Source organism: Halichoeres trimaculatus, unplaced genomic scaffold, assembly GCF_033239565.1.
Source record: "Halichoeres trimaculatus isolate MK-OKI-2021-1 unplaced genomic scaffold, fHalTri1.1 fHalTri1_scaffold_15, whole genome shotgun sequence".
NCBI lineage: Eukaryota > Metazoa > Chordata > Actinopteri > Labriformes > Labridae > Halichoeres > Halichoeres trimaculatus.
The window spans coordinates 30913994-30941332 of record NW_027437193.1 but is presented as its reverse complement, the minus strand read 5'-3'; the positions used below and the strand labels follow the sequence as shown (position 1 = coordinate 30941332).

The window sequence follows — 27339 nt, the reverse complement described above, 5'->3', positions numbered from 1 at the left end:
ACTTTAGTGTGACTGGAGCTCAGTGGAAGGGTCTCTATTCGAAAAGGTCAGGGGTTTGATCCCATGTCCCACTTCTCATGCTAAAGTGTCTTCAGGTCCTGAGTTTCCTCCCTATATTTAAAGAAGAGGGAGTGTGCTTTTCTGGGGTCTTTAATCCATCCCTCTGGTATCCCTGTAGTAGTTTTACATGAATCAAACTTTAAAATTCATATATATATCATTGCGGTGTTTTGAAAACCTTTGTTCCAACAACAGGTTCAGGGTGAAATGCAAAAGTATTGTTGTGTTTCAGCCTCGCATTTACATGAAAACAGTGTTTTAGCCGACTTAGAATTCAAACTTTTGAAAACAGCCTCCAAAATGTTTTTTTTTATGAAACCCTGCTGCCACAATTGTAGTGTAAACAGTGAGCCAGCATTTTTAGTGTAAACCTTGATGTCTTGCTCCTCTTCCCACAAGCACATACAACAGTACCATTGTTACAATCGTTGTGGACTACCGTGTTGTGTTTGTGCTGCTCAATCTGCTGACTATCTTTCCACAAAATGTAAATTTGTTGCTTCGCTTTTGCACCTAGCATTCACCAATACATTAGATGATCAGCTTGATGCTACTTTAGTGGAGATCAACCAAAAGCTGCTTCTGGACAAGACAGTTATAGCACCATCTACTCAGGGGCGTAGCTACAATTAGGCAAACACAGGCAGTTGCCTGGGGCCCCAAGATTCCCAGGGGCCCCCAAAGCATCTCTTAAAAACTGATTTATGAAGTTCTCTTCAATTGAAAGCATTTCTTTTTTCTAAATCTTACTTCACATGCTTCAAACTACATCAAAAGGCTTAATCTTTAATGATGGTTTTGGGTACTCCCCCTCCCTTCTTATTCAATGGGCTATTCCATGTTACAACACATCTGAAAATTTGATTCAAGAAGAAAGTGGAAAAAAACACTTTTTTCCCTGTTTTTTTTTTTTTTTTTTTTTTTTCCAAGTTGGAAATAAAAACAAAGTTGCTCTGAGATCTGAGATAAACATATAAGACTTTATGGGTTTTTAAGGACTTTATTTAGTCCAGGAAATAGGATAATTTTCTCATAATCAAACTTTTTGAGTTGGTGATAAACATTATTGTACAAAATCTCTTTTTTGGATACATAACTCACTGGACAGGGGGTCAAATAAAAATACATTAACTTTAAAATAATGGTACCAAAAAGTATGGTAACTGTAAATATCACCTCTTTCAGAAGATTTTTTTCCAGTTTTATGTTGTGCTTGATATTCACATATTTTTCTTTACTGAATTATTTTTTCAATATTAACCTATTGTAATGTTTTTTACTTCATACTTTCTTGTTTGTTACTGTTACTCTGTAAATTCCCCACTGTGGGACAAATAAGCTGTCAATTGACCATAAAAGATTTCAAATCCAGGACAAAGTGGACTAAATTATGTATTCACTTTTTTCAAAATCAAACTAAAGTACAGAACTTGAGGAAATGCATTTAGTTGCGTTAAGTTACCATGTACAAGATTAGCACCGTCTCATGCCTTGATTCTGGGAAAGAGACAGTGGACCCAGGGAAGGCCAGTCTAGCTCTGAAGAAGATGAGTTACAAGGACATGGAGGGCCCCATTGACTGGGTTTGCTTTGGGCCCCCAAACGACTAAATACGCCCCTGCATCTACTGGCCTGGCATGCTCACTACAGTGTCTTCAGTCTCTCAGCGTTTCTGTGTCAACACATGTTTTTTTCAGTGTGTTTAAGCATTTTGTAAAATGGGCCTAAGATGCTTTGTTTAAAGCACCTGCTGTACAAACCTCCTTCAATCTGATTGGCCAGCCCTCTGGGGCCTGGCCTGTTGGGGGTGGGGCTACAGGCAGACCTTGACATTTGAGGCCCAGCCCTTCAAATTTAGCATAGGGCCTCGAATACACCAGATATGTCTGCAGTGAGACTCTGTTGCGTCTTGACTGTGTTTGTCAACTCACACGGCTGCGTGTTCAGTCCGACAAGCTGCGTGACTGACAGACAGCTGGAGTCACAGACCAAGAAGTTCCCTTTCTTCCCACTCCATTGAAAAGTCTCTCTTCATTCATGTTGAGCTGTAAAACTTCAAACCTGTTGACTCCTGGTCTGGCTCCACTCATTATGTCCGTTTGTCATTGTAGTCAAGCTAAATACAAACAGATTTTGACAGGGCTTGTTTTATTTTGAAAGTCACTGGGTGTCTTTAGGTTGTTTCTAGTCATGACTTCCTGTCCTGCTCGAACTTCTCTACGCTGAGTTTATGTGTCACAGATCTGGGATCTTTAAAAATAGGATGGCTGTGTATTACCTGCAACATGATGGACCAACAATGCAGACAAACTGCAACAGAACTGCTCCAGCGTAAGTTGACGGATTGACTTGAATGAAACCTATTTGATCAATTTACTGTGACGAAGCGGAGAAAGATTGCAAACACATCCAGCATTTCTTCTTTTTATCCATGTTTATACTGTAAGAAAGGATAAAACCCTTCTTTAACGAGCTTGTTTCATCATTACTGATGGTCTTCTCTCTCTGTCTTGTTGGTTGGCCCCGTCATATAATCAGGGTTGTCTTAAAATAATGTGGTTCCTTTTCCCTGAAGATGTTCTTAAATAACTTTTATGTCTTTGAGAGGAAGTTACATAAATTACAGCTCCTTCTATCCAGGATGCAGCACTGTAATTTTCCTACACTGGATAAACCCAGGTGTTAAGAAATCTAGCGCTAAGCCCAAAGCTGGCACTGTTTTCCAATTTCACAAAACCAAAGGTGTGATGTTCCCAGCACAACTTATTCACACCTTCCCAGGACATCTTAGCTCCCAACCCGAACAGGAGATCTATCCAAAAAGAGGAGGAAAGAAACACCTCACAGCTCAGAGCTCTGTTGAATTTATTTATTTCCTGCTTATTTGTATGCGTGCGTGTGTTTATCTGTCTGTGTTGTGAGCCATCAAGCTAGCTCGGGGTCTGTGGTTAAAGAAATGGTGAGTGGCTAAGGTTGGAGGGTATTATTCTCCTCTTTCCTCTCACACGTTTAGTCCCTCTGTGTCCTCCTTCTGTCTCTCTGACACACACACACACACACACACACACACACACACACACATGCACACACACCAGAAGACTCTCCCAAACTCACACAATCCTCGCAGTTGTTTTCCTCTCGCCACAATAAATTTATCAGGCCATCCCAGCAGACGAGATTCAGCCCAAGTTCCTAGGCACCCCCAGAAGCTAAAAACCACTGTGACTGAGTGTGTGTGCAAGTGTGCAAGTGTGTGTGTGTGTGTGAAAAGTAGAGAAGATGCAAACGAGCAGAGGAGATAGTGAAACACAGGGAAAGGGAGCTGTGAAAGTCAAACAATATTTGCCACGTAGATTACCCTCCTCTCATCTTTATGCTTTTTTTAAATCTCAGCCTCGCATGGGCTTTAACTGTGTGAATGTGTGAGAGGATTGTGTGTTTTCCTTAAATAGATAAAGTTTCCTAAATCCCCAGGAGACAGGCCTGTTGTTGTACAGTACACGGCTGTCTGCTCCCTGTCCTCGTGTGTCTGATGAGCTGTATGTGGCATTTTAGCTTGTTGCTCAAATACACAAACCTCTAAAACAACGATACATTAATATAATCTTTGACAAATAAAAAGAGCAATCTACACATTGAAATAGTCCAGCCTAAGTGTTAGTACCATCGAGAGTACCTCCTGAACAATGGTGTTCTCCACAGCTCCCTTGACCCTTGGTGTCCCCCAGGGCTCGGTGCTTGATCCCCTCCTCTTTATTCTCTACATCCTCCCCACTGGTGAAATAATCTGTCATCATGGTCCCCACTTCCACTGCTACACTGATGACATCCACCTTTACATCTCCACCAATTCCATCATTGCTCCAACCCTTTCCACCTTGACTAATTGTCTGACAGAAATTAAATCCTGGATGCAAGCAAACTACCTCCAACTCAACCGTGATAAATCCGACCTCTTAATCATTAACCCCAAATCCCTCTCCAAACTCACCAACAATTTTAACCTCTCAATCGGCAGTGCTTCCCTCACCCCATCCTCTCAAGTCCATAACATCAGCATCATTTTTGACTCTCATCTCACTCTGGAACATCATATCAATCAAGTCACAAAAACTGCCTTCTTTTGGAAACACTTTATACCAAATGAATGAATGACTGAGTAAATGATTAATTTAATTTGGATCAGCAGAAATTGTCACAATCACAATCATAACAAGAACAGGCCATGGGATCATTGTGCTTAGGAAACATTGGACTGTGGGAACATCGGCATGCTCCCGAGTTCTCGAAGCTGAAAACAGCTTCAATGAATTTCCAGAGAAAAAAAATAAGTAAAATTAGTAAAATTCTTCTAACAGGAGTAGCTGCACTGGCACCATACACAGCTGGTGCACATGCATGCAGTTTGCATCACCCATCAACCAGCACTGGCTGCTGCTCTGACCACCACTGCTTCCTTCAATAATGAGAAGTCAAATCAGGAAACCAGAGAAGCTGAATGGAAGTGTCTACTCAAAGTGAGTATTTAGCCTTAATTGTTTGTTTTAGTGCATAATGGCCCAACCCATGGAGCACAGGATCTGTTTACCTAATTAAAACAAACTGTTGGCTGAGAGACGGAGCTGGAATAACAAACTCTGCAGTCATTACTGTGTCAGCAGGAGAATGTTCAGCATCTGTTGGTTAAAATGATGTCCACCTGAGATGTAGAAATATCAAAATTCATGATGTACAAGTTAACTTGAACATCAGAGACCTGACTGGCTGTTCAAGGCGTGTGTGTGTGCAAAAATAGTGCAAAACAAACAGGCTCTCTGGTGGCAAGGTGCTGGGAATGTTCAAATAAAGCACACCTGTGTTACTGTTTGGGTAGAGGTTTTATGAAATCAGCTTAATTATGTGGCAGAGTTGCCTCCGTCTGCATCAGAAGTTTAGTTTCTCATCAAGGTACCTCACCTCAAACAACCCCACTTAAAAAATAAGAACTATCCCTTTAAAACAGCATATCCTCTTTAAAAGATTTAATATGCAGCAAAAAAGCAACTTGGCTAAGTCAGGCGCTGTCACAACAAGGCTAAGTGAACGTAGAGAAATGCTGTTTGCCTCTGTTATGACACTTTGTAAGCAATTTACCTAATACATGATAACACACACACATACACACACAATCACCTGACTCTGCAGAGACACACACACATGCACACACACACACACACAAAGTTGACGAAAAGCTGCCAGAAAGCTGCCTCCAATTAAATCCTCCCTGCACCTTCCAAGTCATTAAGAAGTGAGCTGGTGATGTGTGTAGATGTAGCAGAAAAATATATGAAAAAAAAAAGAGGATTCAGCCAATTTCTGGAGCCTGAACTGTTCTGCATCATTGCTGCCATTACATCACACACCTGTGTCTCGCGCTCTGTGATGAATAGTGTCGATAAAGCTGTCTGGCCTGCTGGAAATCCATTTATCATGGCTGAGACTGTACACCTGATGGGGCCTCCATCACTGTGGCTCAGAGTGTGAAGACACAACTTTCTCACGGTTGCTCTGAACTTTTCCCTACAGCGAGTCTGCAGCAGGGAAAAGTCTACGAAGCAGAATGAGATGGACGGAGTAATAATGAAAGTCAAAGGATTTGTCTTTAAAGCGAGGAGAGGGGTTGGAGGATATTACATTTTTATATAATTTCACTTGAACTTTTCTCTAGAAGAAGTTAATTTGACATTTATTTCTCATGAGGGGGAAGAAATCTCTGCACTCCTTCAATATAACTCCAAATGTATTCCTACGTTATGACTTTCACTTTTCTTTTGTCTTCCTCTGCAAGTTTCACCTCCAAGTCTCAAATGACAACAGCTCTTATTCTTCTATCACAGATGATTGTGTTTTACTGCTCAACGGCTAATGAGGAAAAGTCTGTTGATGCTTTTCAACTCAAAACACAAACCACTCTAACTGCAGCCTTTGTTCATGCAGTCCTTGGTTTCTTGATTAAAATACTTCCAGGATGTGGATGCAAAGTGATCCGGTAGGATCAGTACAGTCTGGTAGCCTGATCTGGTTTGTGTTTCCACAGCCAACCATGCCCTTTTTGGTGGCTGCATCTAAGCTGGAGGCTAATATCAGCATCAGCTATGTAACAGCCTGATGGCATAGCAGCTTGACACAGTGGCTGTTTCCCAAGCCCAGGTACCTTACCTTGCCTTGCCTTGCCTTGGAAGGCAGTGCCTTCGAAGCCACTTCCTTTCAATCCAAGGCAAGTGTCCTGCCTCTGCTCAAAAGGAGATGCTAATGGAACAGCCTACAAAGGCATATTTTTTACCATCAGATTCCTGTCACAAATTTTTGTGTAATTGGAGTTACATTGTCTCACATGACGTGTTACACTGTGGACAGTGCTTGGAAAGTTAAATATAAACATGGCAGTAGACCGTATGCTCAAGCAGCTACAAATATTGTCATAGCTTGCCACTTTTGTACGCTTTTTGCTTTTTTATTGTCACATCGTTGACACACTGCAGGTGCGGCTTCTCAGTAATTATAGTTACATGAGTGACACACAAAAGAGTCAAGTGTTAGACATGGTATAAGTTGTTATTTTCAGAGGTGTATTTTGTTACTTACATTTGAATTGGAATTTACCGCGCGCATCCACTGGAGCGTCTCTCTCTGGTGCGTCTTTTCCTTCCATTTTTTCCTTTTTTGTAGATTCACGCATTGCATGTTCGGTATTTATAGCCGTGGCAAGGCAGTGAAGGATACACCTGTGTATCCTTCACTAGCCACATGCTAACCAAACGGAGGGCATATGCCACTGGAGGACATGAACATTGGAACTGCACTTGGGCAGCGACTGATGATGTGGATGCCTGCCCACACCCACGCCACGCCCACATCAGACCAAGGCAAGTCAAGGTACCTGGGCGTTGGGAAACAGCCAATGTATCCTGCTAATATATCCATAGAAGAAGAAAACGTTTCATTTTGACAGCAGTTTGACACTGTTCCATGACGCTATTTTCCGAACAAAAAGAAAGTTACCTTCACAAAGTGGACTGGAGATTTAAACATGCCAGGGTTATGCGTTGCTATTTTTTTCCTCTAAGTTTCATCAGACGGAAAGTGACAAAATTCTTTTAGCTAATCATATATATATATATATATATATATATATATATATATATATATATATATATATATATATTTTTTTTTTTCCTAATTGATTCTTTTTTTTTCAAAAGGACATTTACTGTGTCAACTTCTGTCTTGAGCTGCTAACTTTTTGTGGTATAGACATTTGAAAGCCGACAAAAGAGACTAAAATCCAGTAAATCAGCTGTGATTTATACGTTTGTGTGGAATGTCTTCATTTCCTGCAGAAATCATCTCTCCTTGCCATTGTAACTTGCTAAATGCTGCAAAGTCCTGTACTCATGGTGCATTAAGATAAGATAAGACTCCTTATCTTGTCCTGATGTTGGGTTTCTGCTAATAGAATTTTATTAACATTTACAGGTCTAGACCTGTAAATGTTTTTGTAAAGTGTCTTGAAATAACATTTGTTATGATTTGGTGCTATACAAATAAAGACTGATTGATTGATTGATCATTAACTTCAATTCCACATTAGGAACCACCAGCCTGAGATCCACACCTACAGGAGCAACAGAGAGGGGCAGACATGTCTGCATTCGTCAGCAGCTATCACCTGATCTCCCTCCTGGCTGTTATCCTTTTCAAATGTCCAGTAACTTTGCAATAAAGTGGGTGAGCTTTAGGCAAACATAGAGTTCTAGTTAGAATATAGAAGTAACTGTCTTCTCCATCCTCCTTTACCAAAACATGGCTTTAGGATTGTGATCATCTTTCCATATGGAGATTAATGGCTTTAGATTTTTCTTTTGCTTGGACAGAGCCTCCTGTGCTTCTATGGTTGATAAACTGGCGCTCGAGCATGAAGTTGACACTGTTTGCAAAACAGCTCATCAGAGAATGTATTTTTGTTGCAAGGTCAGTGGTTTTAACATCCACATGACTTTCATAAAGATGTTTCTCCTGTTTTATCAAATCTGTTTTGACCTTTTCAATATTTTTTTTGGTCAACAAGTCTAAAAAGTTAGAACACACTGCAGGCTATCGTGAAAAATGTGCAGAAGGTTGCGGGTACATCCCTGTCTGACATGTTGAGCCTGTATCGAACCAGGACTCTCAGTAAACCCTGGTTCATCATGGCTGACCTGTACTGTCTCATTGGAGAGTTTCAGCTGCTTCCCTCAGGCTGCAGATACACTCTGACAAGACACAGGACAAACAGGATGAAGACTTGTTTGTCCCTGTAGGAACTGGCCCGCTTGACAACGCCACATAGTGTTTTTTTTTTTTGCCCTTTTTTGTGGTTGTGGTTGTTGTTTCATATATTTTTTCAACCATTGTATTTCTTTCTTTATTTAATTGATTGATTAATTAATTAATAATTTTATACATCTATATTTTATTATTTATACATTTAATATTGCTGACTGAAAAAAAATACCCCTTGGGGATAATAAAGAAAACCTTGAAGATTCAAAAAGGACAACCCTCTGGGTCTGAAAAACATTTTTCCAACAGAAGTGAAACTAAGAAATGAAAATCTATTTCCAGACACTGCTCAGATAACACGCACTGTTGTACCCGGCTGATGATTGAAATAATGAAGTATCAAGCTGGAAACACGCCCAACATGTTGAGCCTCTACTTCCATTTGTTCCTCACTCCTGAATCCCTGCCCTTCAAGTCATATCCTTTAAAGGTAAGAAAAATTGGCGAGTCCATTTGGGAACATGATGGATTCCAACTGACTAAAAAAGTCAAAAAAAAAAAAAAAAAAAAAGTATCAGAAATCAGACACAAAGTTTAGTGTTTAAGATTAATTGCATCAATTAAACAGCCCTCTGAGCTACAAATGACACAGTTTTGAGATTACAACTTCACCCCCTGTACGATAACTCACTCAGAGCAGTATCAACAGAGAACGCTCAGGTCAGAGTCAGTCGGCAGACTCAGGAGTCTGATAAGGAAAAAGTGCAGCAATGAACTATACAGTTCACTGATACGATACACCACACTTTTAAATAACCTTCCTCCACCCCTCAGTTTTATAAATAAATAAATAAATAGTGTCAATTATATGGTAATGTATGGTTTCTGATTAAAAAATGACTCATTTTTTGTGGCCCTCCTTGATTTGACACAAAAGTAAGATGTTGCAGTGCATCTATGCCGTGATGTTTTGGATTCAGCTGCCTCCTTATTTCAAGCCCACAGCCAGAAAAAAGTCCATAAATCAATAAATAAATTAGCAAAGTAACAGCTGTCTGATGGACTAATAAAACAACATCTCTAACTCTGATTAGGAAATAGCTTCAGTGTGTACACAGGAGGTAGTGTATCATGGGCTCTGTCAGAGTTTCCCCATAAAACACTAACAGGCTTCCTGACACACTGTAAAACCTGAAAAATACACCATACTAAAGTTATTAGACGCTCGTACATCAGGCTTTAATTTAACATGTCCTCATGAAAAACCTGAGCTGATCCTGGTGTGTAAAGCACATCATCAACACGTACTCCATTTGTCAGTAAATATTTTCAGTGATTGAGAGCACAGCCAGAGGATGGCTTCACAGGTACGTGCTGTAGAATCAGAGTGTTATTGAGAATGAACTGCTCCCAGCTTGGAGCCATAAATCATCACCAGCCCACCTGCTGCGTCTGTGGATGGAAATGAGGATCTTATACAACACAGTCCCCATCCAGCTGTCCAGCTGTCCACTGCTGTCTTATCTAACAGGAGAACAGTAAGTACATCCTCAGCCTCCGTCAGTACAGAGGCAAATCAGAGTACGCCCCTGTAATAATAAAGCATTTTTATCCACAGCGCACCAAGTATTATAACACTAAGTTTCAAAGTCTAAATGAACCATGATGGTGAATTCTTGATTAAAAAAGGCAGGCTGTAAAATTTCACAAGGTGTCAGTTCTTCTTATGAACTCAATAAAACTCTAAACATTAAAAACATGGAGCCTGACAGTCCAGAGGTTTTCAAAATGAGGAAATACACCAGCTCTGTCAAAGGTATCCTTCTTTCACTCTTTTTAAGTTAGGTTGTATGAGATCAGTGCTGCCAGATTAGACAGTTATCACTTGGTTTCACGGTTTAGAGTTGGACTGTTAATGTTCAAGGTGGGCATCAGAATGAAGAGGAAAGGTGATCTAAGAGACTTTGAACATGGCATGGTTGTTGGTCTGAGTAAATGACAAACTGCTGAGCTACAATCCTCTATAGGGTTTACAGAGAATGGTCCCAAAAAGAGCAAATATTTAGAGAGCAGCAGTTCTCTGGGAATAAATGTCTTGCTGATGCCAGAGGTCAGGGGAGAATGGACAGACTGTTTGAAGATGATAGAAAGACAAAAGGAACTTAAAGAACCACTGATTCTAACCAAGGTCTGCAGAAGATCATCTCTGAACATATGGCATGTCCAACCTTGAAGCACAGGGGCTACAGCGTCAGAAGATTGCTACCACATGCCCCCAACCTATTCTCAGAAGTACCATTTGTCAGAAAATTAGTTTGGGTTAAAAAATATTAATCAATCCAGTCTAATCCAAATTTTCTGTCACAAAGGCCTTCAAGGAAACAGAGTGGTTTTCTGACTAACTGACCTTCTCCCTAACCGGCCATCTGATTTTTTGACTAATAGGCCTTCTGATTTTCTGACCAATGGGCCTTTATGTTTTTCTGACTACCAGGCCTTCTGACAAATGGGCCATCTGGTTTATTGAGTGAAAGGTCTTCTGATTTTCTGACAAATAGGCCTTTATGTTTTTCTGACTAACAGGCCTTCAGACTTCTGGCTCATCTGATTTATTGACCAACAAGCCCACTGATTTTCTGAATAATGGGCCATCTGATTTATTGACTAACAGGCCTTCTTATTGTCTGAATAATGGGCCATCTGATTTTCTGACCAATGGGCCATAATGTGTTTTTTTTTCTTTTTCCGGACTAACAGGCCTTCTGACTGCTGGGCCATCAGATTTTTTGACTAAAAGGCTTTCCGATTTTCTGACTAATGGGCCCTCTGTTTTTCTGACAAATGCGAGTTTTTTTCTGACTAACTGGCCTTCTGACTACTAGGCCATCTGATTTATTGACTAACAGGCCTTCTGATTTTCTGAATAATGGGCCATCTGATTTCCTGACCAATTGGCCATTATGGTTTTTTTTGGGGGGGGACTAACAGGCCTTTATGACTACTGGGCCATCTGATTTATTGACTACAAGGCTTTCTGATTTTCTGACAAATGCACCTCTATGTTTCTCTGAATAACAGGCCTTCTCCCTAACTGGCCATCTGGTTTTCTGACTAATAGGCCTTCTGATTACTGGGAAGACAAGTTGAGCGATGTTATCAATACTGACAATACTGATTACTGACCAATGGGCCTTTATGTTTTTCTGACTACCAGGCCTTCTGACAAATGGGCCGTCTGGTTTATTGAGTGAAAGGTCTTCTGATTTTCTGACTTATGGGCCATCTGATTTCCTAACTAACCAGCTTATTCTGATTTTCTGATGACTAGGCCGTCAAAGATTTAAGAACATTGCTTAGGAGTAACATCTTATCATATGAATATCCATTCATGACTATAAGCGCTGTGACTAACACTCTTTTAAAGTGTAGAAAAGCTTCACACCCTTTTTGTGGTGTACAAAGAGGAATATACATAGATATAATAAACTATAGCTGTCTGTTATTGTTTTTCTTTCAGCTTGGTCAGACATCTTGTGTTGTTAAAAGCAGAGAGTCTGCATTTATTTAATGACAGTTGTGAACATTTACTCTACAGTTGCAGAAATTCATCTGTGCTCAGTACGCCGTGATGTTTCGCTGCTGTTTTTATAAGAATTGTTTTCTTTACTGCCTCAGCTTTCACTGTGCTTTCATGGTTTATCACACAAGTAGCATTTTGTTGAAACCATCAGCTGTATCTGTATCTGAAGTGTTACCCACAGAGGATGCTGGTGGCTGAGAAACCAGAACAAAGCTGCCAAAAAACTTTGGTGAGTTTTCGAAACTCTGACCTAAAGGCTGGTGTTGGTGTGAGTGAATTTTCCATTTAGAAAACTTTCTGCACTGTCACTGTTTGAATCAAAGACTTTTTTAAAGTGGGCTTCCATTCCCAATCAGATTTTCTGGTTCCTGAAATTTGAAGAAACAGGATAGAAAAGAGAAAGTGCAGCAGTATGTGAGCCGCTGATATCCTCTGATTGAAAAAGATCCTGAAGTACGGGTGTTATAAAGTCTAACTCCTGGCAGCAGGAGCTGTCTGGGCTCAGTTTACACACCTGCACCACCAGGTTAGCACTAAAGTTTCTCTCATTTGCTCTGTCGAGTCTTCTTCATTCTCTAAAAACTTCAGGTCATTAAGTCGTCCTGCAGTGTCCACAGTTAATAATGTGGAAGAGTCGACCCACCTGCAGCTCATCTTCTGTGCCTGGTTTCTCATCAGAGAGGCCAAGCAGACTGAGATCCTCTGTGGTCAATACACTTAACGAGTACCTCGCGCAACCCAACTCAAGACGGAAACGCAAAAACACTTTGACCTTCCTGAAGACAACCACATGAAGACAAAAGGAGGCAAAAGCTCAACTGAGACCTCATTCAACACAACCAACCAGCTAATATATCACTACAGCTGGTTTTGGTTGAAGCTTCCGGCCATCCTCACTGCTGCTCCAAACTTCAAAACACAAGATACAACTGGTTCACCCCTCATTGTTGGACCAGCAGCTTTAACAAAAATCATTTCTGAGCTCATACCTGATTCCATGAACTCCTGGTTGAAGCTGTTCCACGCCTCTTTGCTCTTCTCCATATTTTCCTCCATGACCTTGATGTCAGCAAAGGGACAGTTGCATTCTGGGAAGCGAGGAGAGCACCGGCACCAGCAGTCATTGTTGCGGCAGAGCAACTCGCCTTCTGAGTTGCACGCCACATAGCTCAGGGCGGCCTCCACAAAACGCCCACGTAGGAACTCTGGCAGGACGTCTTGCAAGCCTGGGAAGAAAAGAAAACACATGTAAGATATTTTTTCATTCCTAGAGAAAATAGTGTTTATTTCCTGCTCCTTCCAACCACAGCTCCATCTTTGTGTGATAACGTTTCTATCCTAACAAAAGTAAGTGGAGGTTAAAACTTTGTCTGTAGTCAAGGTTTGACAAACAGTGAAGAGTGTTGCAAAAGAAGTTCCAAATACAGACTTCTTTGAGGGTGAACATGTTTCATTAGTTTGATGTTGTTATAAACATCACAAAAGAGAGAATCACAAAAGTGGAAAAAAGTCCTTTCTGAAGTGTTTTTTTTTATAAGGTCAAGTTTTATGTTCCTCTGTGGTTTTTCTCTGTTTGTAATGATCAGGGGTCTGCAACCTTTACTTTCAAAGGAGCCATTTTGCCTCAGCTCTCCTGGATTAAAGTTTTACAGAGCTAAAAAATCAACTTTATCTTCACTATAAAGACTAAAATTCTATATATACAATTTAAATCTAGTGAATAGTTATCTAAATTTATTTAGTGTTTTGAATTAATGCCATTCTATATGTGATGTGACAGTTTATTACTTTGAAGTCCCCCCCCCAAAAAAAATAAATAAATAAAAAAAAGAAAATGAAATAACATAAATAAATAAATAAATAAATAAAATCTTTTAAAAATTGCAAAAAATAAATAAAATAAATTTGATTAAATTAAAATAAAAAATTACACAAGTATTTTAAACATTGGAATCTATTTATTTATTTTTTTGTAAAAAAAAACAAAAAACAAAAAACTTGCAAAATGTTTTAAATTTCAAAAATTTGCAATACTGCAATTTTTGAAAGAATTCATGAATTGGATAACAGATACTGATAACATCCCTTAACTCGTCATTTTTGGCGTTTGTTGATGTCTTGTTACTTATAAAGCATGTATATTAAGGCAGCACATTGGCAGTTACATGAATCCATCCACACAGAAATAAAATCTGTGTTTTTTTTTTCCAAATTGTGTTTAGTAGGTTTAGTACCTTAACAGGGATTTAAACTTGAGGTTAGTCAGGGATGCATGGAAAGTTGGTGGGCTGTTGATGTTGTAGCAGGCTTCATTGACAGATGTGATGCATATAGTTCAGAAAAAAAAGTTACCCATGATTTTATTTAGTGACAATGTCTTTAATCATCAATACCATCTTACAGAAAATAAAAGTAATTTATTTGATTTTTTTTTAAGCTACAATGAGCCACTGCAAAGGAGTCAAAGAGCCACAGGTTGCAGACCCCTTGTAATGATTTTTAGACGTTTCATCTATCCACTTTGGTTTCTACATAACATAAAATCTATCTAACCGCAGCCTGTGCCCCATCTTCAGCACAGCAAAGACACAGACTCTAATAACAGGCCTTGTCATCTCTGAGGCCTGTGGAAATGACATGTGACGAGGCAACCAGCTATCAGCTCCTGTGTCTCTGCTGTGAAGCTGCTCTTTCTGCTGAAGATGTGTGAGCTGAGATAACACAGGAAAGAACCGGTTGTTTTCCCAGCCTGCTTCGCTGTCGGTGGCAGCTGTAGCTGCATTTACAGTAAGTTTAGGGTTCTGCTGGGTGGCAGATTTGAGGAGTTTAAGGAGATATCAGAAGCAACTGTCACATAGTCTGCAGCCACCATAAAAAACCTGCACTTACAGCTGACATACACAAACCTGCAGCTGTTACCGTTTGCTCTTTTGTTCCAATCATCATCAACTTTGTTTTCCTCTCTCCTTATTCTGAAATGCTTTTCTGGGATAAAGACTCGTTTCCCATGAGCATGAGCACCCACTGTCGTAAAGACATGACTCTGCTATACTTGCCTTAAACTATTCTCCTGGAAAAAATCTGATGGGACCACAACTGCTGGTAAGAAGCACTTAAAAACGTTGGTGTTGATCTCATTTTAAATTGTGGATTACAACAGGCATAAATATAAAATTGACTATTTCATGATAGCTTGAAGTTTTATTTTTATTGTGTTTATTTAGTGGGCCTTTAAATGTGTTTATAAGTGTTTCTGAGTACTTTGCAAAGCACTCTTTGCTGGTGGAGTTGATAACTCTAGACAAAACCAGGGAAAAGCTGTTAAATATTGTCCCTGTCCCCTCTCACACACTTATCTTTGAACAGCTCATAACGCATAAGGAAGATGATTCCATGGAACGTCAGCAATTATCAGGGTCAGAAGTCAGACAGAAACTTGTGTCTTTTCCTCAGCACAGACAGTCATCTTCTCTGCTCTAATAAGCCAAGAACAGGCCTGAGGACTGTTAACAGCATGTAGCTTGTGACGTGTAAGAAAAAAAAACAAAAAAACAAAGCTACTGAGGCTCCAGTTTCAGTGCTTATTAGATGTAACTCATGAGTCAAAGAAGAAGAAGATCATGAATTATGATATTCAACCTCTCAGAGCAAGTATTTTACCCAACAATGGACATCCTACATTCATCTTGTAAGTTGGATCTTTTAACACTAGAGTCACTGCTCTGTATTAATAAAAGGACTTCTTTTTCCTGTAGATGGTAACTGGGTTATCCACAGATCTTCAATATTTGGCTTCCAACTATATTGTTGCTAACTTGAACATTAAGTCTTATTTATGTAAATACTATCACCACCCCTCATCTCTGACCACAATTACAAAAAAAGAAGAAAAAGAAAAATTGAAATCTTATCAACTGTTTTTGTCTTATTTTCAGAAGAAAATGTCTTTTTAGAGTTAATATGAGCCGCATTCACCTGAGTAGTTCAGAAAAATGTCTTGTTTCTAGTTATTAAAAAATAAAAAATAGGTCTGAATTGCTTGAAACAAGTTAGAAAAAAATCAGACCTCATTTTAGCCTTTAAACAACTTAAAACAAGACATTTTTCTGAAATAGTCAGGTGGATTTGGCTTATATTAAGTCTTAAAAGAAATTTTCTACCGAAAATAAGACAAAAAACACTTAATAAGATTTCATTCTTTCCAGTGCAGCTTTAAGTTACCCCTTTTCAATAGAGTACACTTAAGCAGACAGTCTGGAAAAATAATGTCACAACCACCACATTGATGGAAAACCAAATTGTCTCGGGAAAAACGTGATTAAAACCAACCACACTGCTGTGGGCTTAAACTGATGCACTGAGCTCCTTGTTCTCTCTCCTTGATCTGACTGTTACCAGCTTCCAATCTCAATTCTGTGTTGGTTATTAACCACCAACCAGATTCCTTTGGATTTTTGCTGTAGACCTGCTGCCATGGACCTGCCAGACTCCAGCTTCTACAGCTATTAGTCTTACCATCATCATCATCACTGCTATGACACCAATTCTCCCTCTATCCCTCTTTCTAACCCCAACATGGTCTAAGCAGATCTCTGTTTAACATGAGTCTGGTTCTGCTCAAGGTTTCTGTCTGTTAAAGGAAGTTTGTCATCACCGTAACTTATTAATTACGGCAAAGGTCTCTACTCATGGTAGGTTAAGATAAGATCAGACACCTGATGTTGTCTCGATGTTGGATCTTTGAATACATCATCAGCAAGTCTAGACTTTTTAAAGGGATAGTTGTTTTTTTTTTACATGAACCTGTATGGCATCCTCATCTGTAGTTACGTGCATCAGCGCTGTCTTACCCCTGTCAGTGTCACAGGACACGAGGTCTGGTGCGGTTTTGGTCCGGACGAAAGTAGTCCGGCAACATGGCTGGGGTCACAAAAATAAAGCGTTTTTCCTCCCAAAACAATTTGTGTTCAAAAGAGTGATACATTTGCATCACAAAACTGCAAACCGGAAAAAAGTCAGACTCCGTTATCAATTGGCACTACATTCTGGTGCAAATCACTGCGCCGCTTGGTGCATCCACCTGACTGGCGCGCATTGCCACCGTCATTAAGACTAAAGAAAGGTTAACGATAACATGTCTGACTAAGACGCTGATGTAGATGACATTACATTTAACACAGAGCCAAGGGGATTTATTTATGAACCCGAATAAACTGATGCTAAAATTCATCAGATGGAGTTATGGGTAGAGAGAGACGATCACAGTCATGTCACTCCTGGAGCCACAGCTGGAGCCGTGAAAGAGAGGGTGACAGACAAATGGTTGTCAGAAGTGTGAAGTCATGCCGACAGAGGTGGAGTGCTACTGCTTTTTCCACGCACCTAGGTACGTGGAAAAAGGTTTGTAAGATACTCTCATTCATAGTGCAGGGAAGTCATTATTGTTTGTGATGCAGACAGAAGCTGTAACGCTGGCCTCTTCATCAATTGAAAGGCTGCATCTGTGGCATGATGAGGTTCCATTCGTGGCAGCAGTAGCACTCCACCTCTGTCGGCATGACTGCACACTTCATAAATATATCCCCTTGGCTCTGTGCTAAATTTAATGTCATCTTCATCAGAGTCGTAGTCAGACATGTTATCGTTAACTTTTTTAAGTTGTGACAACGCGCACCGGTCAGCTGGATGCACCGCATGGCACAGTTATACGCACCAGAAAGTAGTGCCAAGCGATAACGGAGTCTGACTTTTTTCTGGTTTGCAGTTTTGTGATGCAGATTTATCACTCTTTTGAACACAAATTGTTTTGAGAGGAAAAGCGCTTTATTTTCATGACCCCAGCCATGTTGCCGGACTACTTTCCACTGGACCAAAACCGCACCAGATCTCAGGTCACAGGACGCTGACAGGGGTAAGTCAGCGCAGATGTACGTTCAGATGAGGATGCCATACAGGTTCATGTAAAAAAAAACAAAAAACGATCCCTTCAATCTGTTTGGAAAGCATTTTGATCTGAAGATGGATTGACTGACTGATTATGATAAATATAAACTTTCTTCAAAACTGTGAAAGATTTCAGAGCGAGCTGTTTGGTTTCAGTGTCTTCATAAAAACATGGAGCTGATTAATGTTGTCAGGGGACCAGACACAGTGGGAACAGACACAGTGGGAGGTGGGACACACCACTGAGTGACTACAGAGGGAAGCTGTCAGTACTGTGGGTGTGTGGAGATGATGGTGCCATTTGTGAACACACTTTTCAACAAACTGGACAAAGAAGCGTAACTGATCTTTAAACCAACCTAATAACATAGTTAATACAGCGGTGTTGTGTAGTGTTTTTGGTGTAATCTTAAATCAGTTTCACAGGGGCTTGGCTCCACAGCTGCTCTTTTTCACACAGGCTCTTTTAACATGCCATGGCAGAGAAAGCAAATGCATAAAAAATTACCTATAATTATGTGAGAATTCCATTTAGCTGCTTTAGCTTCAAGTCTGGCCCGCTGTCCTGGCACACTTAGTTTGACAAGAGCCATTGTTAACATCACAGGCGACACCTGTGGTTCCTTTTTCATTCTGCCAACTCAGAAGTGATGAGAATGAGGCGAACTGGCCAAGTTTTCACTTTCACTGGAGGCAAAGTGGCGCCTGAGAGCTGGATGATTAAAACGATTACTGGCGTATGGAATCAAAGTATGTACAAACTCACTCACTCAAACATCCAACATGGAGTCAGAGGATGTTAAAGCACACAGTCGATGAACTGGAAACTTATTGAGATTCTCTGTGCAGTGATTAAGGATCAAAACTCAGAGCAAATCAACGCCAATCTTCATGATCTCTGACAGCAGGGTGACATCATGGTTTTAATTTTAGCGCTTTCATTATTTAAGCTTTATTAAAAATACAGTGATATGCTAATTATGCCAAAGTTTCCTGACTGCACAGTCTGTTAAAAAGAGTCAGAGGCTGATGTAAGATGATAAAAGTGCGTCGTCATCTGTTAGCGATCAGCAGGCGGCTCTCAGAACGCTTGCTCCGTGCTGCTCATGCTGCTTCTCTGAATCTGCCTGTACGTCCATGTACGTCTCGCTGTCAGTCTGTCTAATAATCTGTCATTTGTTGAGCTGCAAGCTCCTCTGTCTCCACTTCACAATCTCACTCTGGAAGATTTTCAACAGTCAAGTCAATCCCGCTGTGCCACTGTATGAATATGCATGTCTCTTCTTTGGTATTTACTCTTTCAGTGGTTTGGAGAGAGATGTAATTAGTCACAATTCCCCTCTCCAGTGCTTTGGCAGGTGCTTTGAGGTTTGAGTGTGTGTGTTTGTGCATGTGTGTATATTAGCGTGTGTGTTTTCAGATCCTGGCAGAGGTTTCTTTGGTTCGGGCGACAGCTAAATAACACTTTTCCCATTACCAGTCACTTTCTCAACTCCTCTGTCCCTTTAACAGCTCCAGTCTTTTTACCTCCCCTCTTTCTAAAATCACTCTGTCACATTTGGAAAGCAGACAGGATAATTTCCCTGTGGACTGTTCAGGGTTTGTCAGGACTTTTTTTTGCTTCAGTTGTTGAAGCAGTTGTAGAAAAAGTAGTTTCCAAATAAGCCTTGCCATTAAAAGTCAGCCTGTTCAGTTTCCACTATCTGCGTTCTGAACGTACGGTATATAAACTGAATACATTATATAACACTGCTAATGATATTCTTTCTTCTTCCGCTGAGCTCCCTCTAAACCAAACCTTCTCCATGGAAATATTCCCTTAGTTATTCTGACATGACAAACTCTTGACAAAATGAAAACTCAAATTATTTATGAGTTTTTTTTCTTTAAGCACTTTAGGAACTTGTGCTGTATTTTTACTTTTGACTGTCAAAACACAGGTAAATTACTGTCAGACGTGCTGTCAGGACAAACTTCTTTCAGAGGTTTTGGTAACAGGATGTAACATGATCACTCCATGGTGAGATTAAAACATTCTTGAGATATCGAGATTGGCACTTAAAGCAGGGGTACTCTGCTTTTTTATATTAAAAATGCAAAACAAAAGTAGCAATAGTGAATCTGGCATAGATTTTCAAACCTCTGCAGATTCATATTTTACACAAATCCCTGAATCTGTCTATAAACTGATCAAACAGTCTGTTCTAAAAATAGCACAAGATCATCACAAGACATACTGAAGTGATGAGATCATCACATAAGGATCTCCTCACTAACTTCAGGTCAAGTTGGAGGGGCAGGCCTCAAACACCAAGGTTTTCCCATAACTCCGTCTCCTACAGGCTTCCGGAGGGCTGACCAATCAGAGGGAAGAAGGGTTGTGAAGCAGGGAGCCTTAAAGAGACAGGGTGTTGTATGCTTTTTCATACTTGAAACACGGATACGAAGAAAAAATACTGCATGAAACTCCTGGATCTCTTTGTAGACTTATCCATTAAAGGGTCCATATTCTGCTCCTTTTCTGCAGTTTAATATGGATCATTGATGTCTTCATGAAATGGTGGTCACATGTTTTTGGTCTAAAAAGCCAATAAATCAAGCACAGCAGCATTGTTTCCAGGCTCTCATAGCCCCTCTGTTCAGAACACTCTGATTTAGTGGCCTTGACCTTCATATGTAAATGAGCCACCGCTGATACCGCCCTGCTCTTCAGCGTCACTGAGAGCGGAGCCACGAGCTCTGAATGCACAATGTTTAGAAAACAGCAAAGCTCGTTTACTGTAACATTACAGGCTAAAACAACAGGCTAACTGCAGCTAAAGTTAGCATCCTGAAGCTAACACAGAGACAGGAGGGACACTGAGGAAAAGCTCTTACATCTGCTCCACAGCACACAGCATTTAAAATACTCACATTTCCAGGGTCCGAGGTTTATTGGCAAATGGTTGGTAATGCGCCTGGATGCAGGACCATTTTATTTGCTAGCCCTCTGTTGTACTGTCCAAAGCAGCTGGCCGTGAAGTGACTAGCGCACACATTTACAGTTTTACTGAGTGTAGCTGGCATATTTCCTTGATAAATGAACTCTAGCCCCTTAGTCTTGTCTTCTTCTGAGATGGGAAGCTTGCACAGGGAACTATGTGGCTGTTTACAGCCAAAAACAGCGCAGCACCTCAACTTTGGCATTCTGAACAGCAGCGGGGAGAGGAGTGGGCAGGGAGAGGGGGTGTTCCAGTAGACCAATCAGGTCAGGCTTGCTCCTGATTGGTCAAAAAAGGGAATTGCTGACGTTGGCAAATCCCCAAAATCCAAACAGCTCGTTTTAGGTCAGGATTTTACATTCACAAGCACTACTAAGTACAGGTTTTGTCATTAAATATCACATTTTGTGGGCTGGGAGGAATGCCAAAGACCTGCAAATTTCACTAAAAGACTTAATAAAGTGATTTTTGCACAATATGGGACCTTTAAAAATAAAGCACAATGTGTTCACAATATCTTCCTGAAACGATGAAGTCATCATATAAGGATCTCCTGACATGTTCATGAGGGGGAGGCCTCAAACACCAAGGTCTGTCCATAGCTCTGCCACTGACAGGCTTCCAGACGGCTGACCAATCAGAGGGAAGGTGGTTAGTGGAGTTGGAGCCTTAAAGAGACACCAGCCAAAATAAAGCGTTTTTCGGACCCTCCTCCTTCCAGGCATCATTCTCCCGCTGGCCAGTAGGGTCCATGGTCACACCATTCTAATATGGACCAGACTTAAGGCACACACATGATCCGCCTGTGTCATCATTAAGTGTCTGTTTATAAGTAGCGAGTTCTCAGAGTCTACACAGTGGAGAGCACTGAGGACATTGCTACAACTTGAGTAACTTCTTGTCTTATGTTGGATCATTTTGGTCCAACACAGCTCTCTAACACCCCTGTACTTGTTAAGGATGATTGTTAAGAGGAGCGGTCGCAGTGATTATATGTCATGTTGTTGTTAGGTGCATGTGTATGTGCTTTACATGAAGTGCATGGCGTCAAAGCACACCTCTATGAAGCGTGCAAAACATGTGCTTGGGCAAAGTAGACTTGTGGTCACACTAGACAACTTGGCTGAAGCATGCTGGGACAGCATGCGGACATCCAGTGTGACCACACCCTAAAACACTAGTGTTGGAAAAATTGGAATTTTCTGAGCTGTGAATTATATAAAATTCCCATGAGGGTACCTAAGGCACAGTACCCACCTTAAAAAAGCCCCCTCTTTAAAATCTTCCAACTGAAATTTACCATCCACTCATAAACGCTGCAGAATGTTATGAAGAATCTTGCAGTAGCTTTTCAATAGTTGGCCTTTAGTTCTAACTTTTTCCTCAAGATTTTGGTCTAAAATACAAGTTAACTTATATTGACATAACATTTTAGGCTGCACTTCTTCAGGTCAGGGAGGTAAACCTTTTAGCCTCCAGGTTCTGGTGGTTTTGGCCTTTAGAGGAACAACTGCACTGACCTCGCTGTAGATAGCCTGCCAGTTGTTTCACTTGATCCATCTCCAGTTTGGATCATCCCCTCTGGGTGCTTGGAAATGTTCACAGTATGTGTAAAAGAATGGACAACAGGCCCATGCTGGCTGCAGTAAACGAATAGTCTAATTACTTCTGCCCCTTGCTGAGTGTTTCTTTCACTGTCTGATCATCAGAAACACATAATTTTTCATAGTTCACATTTAAATCATAGGAGTCTTCTTTTTACATTCAAAATTATTTGATGCATTATTTCATCCAGCACACAGTAAACGAATGAAAATGATGAGAATTTATTCTACAAGGCTGTCATACATAGTGAAACATTTGTCGATCACGTCTCTTCTCACCTCGCTGCTTTTCACCTTTGACACACATCTCTGTCGCTGCGGCGCATTAGTAGTCAGCCAAATGTTTGCCGTGAACGTTGTGCAATTTACATCTGCTGCTGCTCCAAAATGAATAAAAACACACCCTTCAAATGTCACCCAGCGTGTCGAGGGTGAATGCGGAGCCTTATTTGGCATTTCATATAATTTGTAGCTACACAAGCCCCAAAGATAGCATTAAGCCGCTGTGTGAATACCAGTGAGGTGGGGATGATATGGCAGGCACACTGAGGTTAAAAGAGGCCCCCAGCATCATTTCTTTGAACAGTCACATGAACATAAACTGTGAAAGGAGGGATTAGCTGAATGGAAGTCACATCCTTGAAGGTTTGAATGGAGGTTTAAATGACAGCCTTCACAGAGATAGATCCAAGAACTGAAAACACCTAAAGAACATTATTATGAATAAATAAAATGTTTTGGTCTCTTCCTTTTCCTTGTGTATGCATGTGATCTAGTGATTTCCTGATCTAGATCACAAGAATCAGATTCTGGGCCAATTTTGGATATTTGTAATGTATCAGTAATCTGCTTTCTAGCTGCATTTTCTCACCTGATAATTCATGCTAGCCATCACTTAGCACAATTTGCTTCTGAACGCCAATGTGTCACTACAACTGAGTATTTTAAGTTTGCCTAACCTCATTAAGTTGATGATTAAATGATAAAATAAGCTTTGGTACACTGACTGATGTGGAACAGCAGCCACACTGAACTTTATTACAGAACACATTACAGCAATAACTGCTTTACAGCACCCCAGGGTCACTTTTCAGTGACGTATGGCTTGAAATGGCGAAGTCAAACAAACACAGGACAGTCTGCTAGCTTAGCATTAGTAACTCTGTGACTTCAGTTTTAGCAGTATGAGAAATAGGGATGGGAACCGTATGCATTCGAAATGATATGGTACCAATGTCAGGTACCATGCAACTGATATCGGAACTCAACGGTAACAATTTTCAGTACTTTTGTGTGTTTGTGTGGTGATAAATATTAATTTGTTTAATAATAATGTCTCAAAGTTTTTCAGTTTTACATGTTTTTTCCAGATATATAAGCTTGAAATCCTGTGTTCATGTCCAGCATGGAAAATCACCTACTCTTCCACTTTCTCACGGTCATGATGGTACCTAAACATGGTACCGTTTGTCAATACCTATAAAAGTATCTAATTCGGTACCCATCATTAATGGGAATATATCCAACTAGAACATGAGCACAGTGCAACAGCTGCACTGGAATACATTTCAGCGCTACAATTTTTTCATGCAGCGCTCAATACGACCAAAACATCCCAAAACAATGTGCAGCGTAGTTCACTGACAGAAGACTGCTCCACTGTTTCTGGGATTTACAAGAACAAATATCCAGAGAGAGAGAGAGAGAGAAAGCGCATCCAAAAAGCTCTGAGAAGAAGGTGGGATGCAGGTTTATGCCATCTCTGTTATCCATGGTACGTCAGGGATAACATCCTGCATTCCAGCTAAAATACGCTGGCTCAGCTCTGTTGCATGTTAACCGCAAAAGTCAATTCACACAGGATGTGTGTTGAGTCTGGCGACTTGGGGGACTTGGGAAGAGTTCCTGCGCTTCCCTCTCCACTGATGATCCTCTCTTCATTCATGTTGGGCTATAAAATCTTAAACCTGTTGACTCCTGGTCTGGCTCCACTCATTATGTCAGTTTATTGTTGTAGTGAGGCTAAATATGATCTGGTTTTGACACAGTTGTTTTATTTTGAAAGCCAGTGGGTGTTTTAGGTTGTTTCTGTGCACAACTTCCTGTCCTGCTTGGTCTACCGTATGCCAAATTGATGTGTCACAGCTCTGGCATCCAGCAAAAATAGGGTTGGATCTGCTGCAAAACTGCTCATATCCTTTCTCCTTTGCCTGCAGTCCTGCTCTAATTTACCGGGCTTCCTTCACTCCTCCTCAATTCTGGACTTCTGGATTCATCAGACTCACACTGCAGACCTTCAGGAGATCTTTATGATACTTGCAGAAATAATGAGGTTATCACCTAATGATCGCCTCACTTTTTCGAATGACATATCAAAGGGACAGGCCTCTAACAACTATTGTCCACCCATAGCTCAATCCCAGGGGTCTGCAACCTTTACTTTCATAAGAGCCATTTTGCCTCAGCTCACCTGGATTAAAGTCATTTGGGTGCCGCATAATGTGCTTTATCGTCACAATAAAGAAAAAACAGTGTATAAAATTCCAAACATTGTGAAAAAAACAAACAAAAAACTAGTGAATAATTATCTTAAGTTTTTTGTGTTTATGAAATTGTACATGTGATGTCTTGTTTTCTTTCTTTTTTGGATAAATTTGAAAATATTAAAACAAGTAATGTACATTTCATAAATTTGCATTTTTTGAAAAAAAGAAACTTATGAGATATGCAAAAATTTGCAAAAATTCCCAAGTTTGCCTAAATTTAATTAATTTGCAAAAATCAGCTACATTTTGAAAAATGTAAAAATACCAAAAATTTACAAAATTTTCAAAAATATGGAATTTTACATTTTGAAAAAAAAATGCAGAAACTTAAAAAATGCAGTAATTTAAAAAAAGCAAAATCTTTAAAACAATTGGATTTAATTTTCTTAAAAAAAAATCTTACAAATTTTAATTACAAAATTGCAAAAAGTGGCAAAAAACTAGAATTTTCTTTATCTTTTTTTTTTTTTAGGTGATGTATATTTAGTCAGATGAAATGTTCATGCATTACTATTTTTGGTGTCATTGTCATCAATACCCTCTGTAAGAAAAAAAATCTTTATTCTAATTTCTTTAAATGTTACAAGGAGCCACTGCAAGGGAGTCATAGAGCTGCATGAGGCTCCAAAGCCTCAGGTTGCAGGCCCTTGCTCTATCCCTTACAGGGTCTCCAGAGGGCTGGCCAATCAGTGGGAAGGGGGTTCCTGTAGAGGGGAGCCTTAAAGAGACAGCAGGTTAAATAAAGAGTCAGACAGAGGCTTAAAGAAGGGTTTTCTGAAACACCACTGTGAGAAAATTGATCTGTATACCAGCTCTTTCAAAAACTCAGCCATAGTCGAGTTTAAACTTTGTCTTCATCCGTCAGGAAAACTCTGTCTCACACTGCGGGGGAGATACTGTAGGCAAGCCCTGGCAGATGAAAGCCCACTGTGGCAGTGGGTTATACCTTTAACACCCTTCATCTCAGTCAGCTTTCATCCATGTAAGCTGTCAGATGTTTAAGAAGCCATCACATGTTTCATTAAATATTGACTGAACATCCACCAACACCTAGAGCCATTTCACGGTTGACTAAACAGACCGCAATGTAAAGTGACAGTGATGCCAGAGTTAACATGACTTCCTGGAATATAATGTTCCCCTGTTATTTAAATGTGTCTGTTCTCATCTTTAATCAGAACACAGACACAGATAACCCCTTGGATGAACAGCTCCAGATGAAATAAAGATTATGACGTCTCTGCACAGCTCATGTAGGGAAACATAAATTTACCATTCTGTGAAGAGAATCAGTCATAAATCTTTCATAATGTAATCATTTTCATCACAGAAGCTGCTTAAAACAGCCACTCACTTTGAGAGTGAAGAAGTCAGTCAGGGTGTAAGATCGTACCTCAATTCACTTCAATTAGATACAATTCACTTCACTTTGCTCAGCAGACGCTTTTATCCAAAGCAACGTACATCAGAGAAAAGTGCAACACAAGCAGGGATTGTCGTCATATATATATATATATATATATATATATATATATATATATATATATATATATATATATATATATATATATATATATATATATATATATATATATATATATATATATATAAAGGTTGGACCCCCTTTTGCCTTCAGAACTGCCTCATTCCCTCGTGGCATTGATTTAGCAAGGTACTGGAAACATTCCTCAGAGAGTTTGGTCCATATTGACATGATAGCATCACACAGTTGCTGCAGATTTGTCGGCTGCACATCCATGATGAGAGTCTCCTGCTCCACCACATCCCAAAGGTGCTCTATTGGATTGAGATCTGGGGACTGTAGAGGCCGTTTGAGTACAGGGAACTCATTGTCATGTTGAAGAAAGCAGTCTGAGATGAGTCCAGCTTTATGACATGGAGCGTTATCCTGCTGGAAGTAGCCATCAGAAGATGGGTACACTGTGCTCATAAAGGGATGGACGTGGTCAGAAATAATACTCAAGGCTGTGAACTTTAAACCATGCTCAGTTGGTACTAAGGGGCCCAAAGTCAGCCAAGTAAATATCCCCCACACCATTACACCAGCAGCAGCAGCCTGAACTGTTGATACAAGACAGGATGGATCCATGCTTTCATGTTGTTGACGCCAAATTCTGACCCTACCATCTGAATGTGGAGCAGAAAACCAGACTCATCAGACCAGGCAACGTTTTTCCAATCTTCTATTGTCCAGTTTTGGTGTTGCTGTGTGAATTGTAGCCTCAGTTTCCTGTTCTTAGCTGACAGGAGGGTCACCCGGTGTGGTCTTCTGCTGCTGTAGCCCATCTGCCTCAAGGTTGGAT

At 40.2% G+C, this 27339-nt stretch overlaps 1 protein-coding gene across 1 annotated transcript in view; it reads right to left on the bottom strand.

The window, feature by feature from the left end:
* Window positions 1–27339, bottom strand: part of brinp2 (bone morphogenetic protein/retinoic acid inducible neural-specific 2) — a 413075-nt gene that overhangs the window by 89835 nt on the left and 295901 nt on the right. The window contains exon 6 of the mRNA XM_074689200.1: window positions 12931–13167. Coding sequence (XP_074545301.1) covers window positions 12931–13167 — 237 coding nt within the window. The remainder of the gene's footprint in view (window positions 1–12930; window positions 13168–27339) is intronic.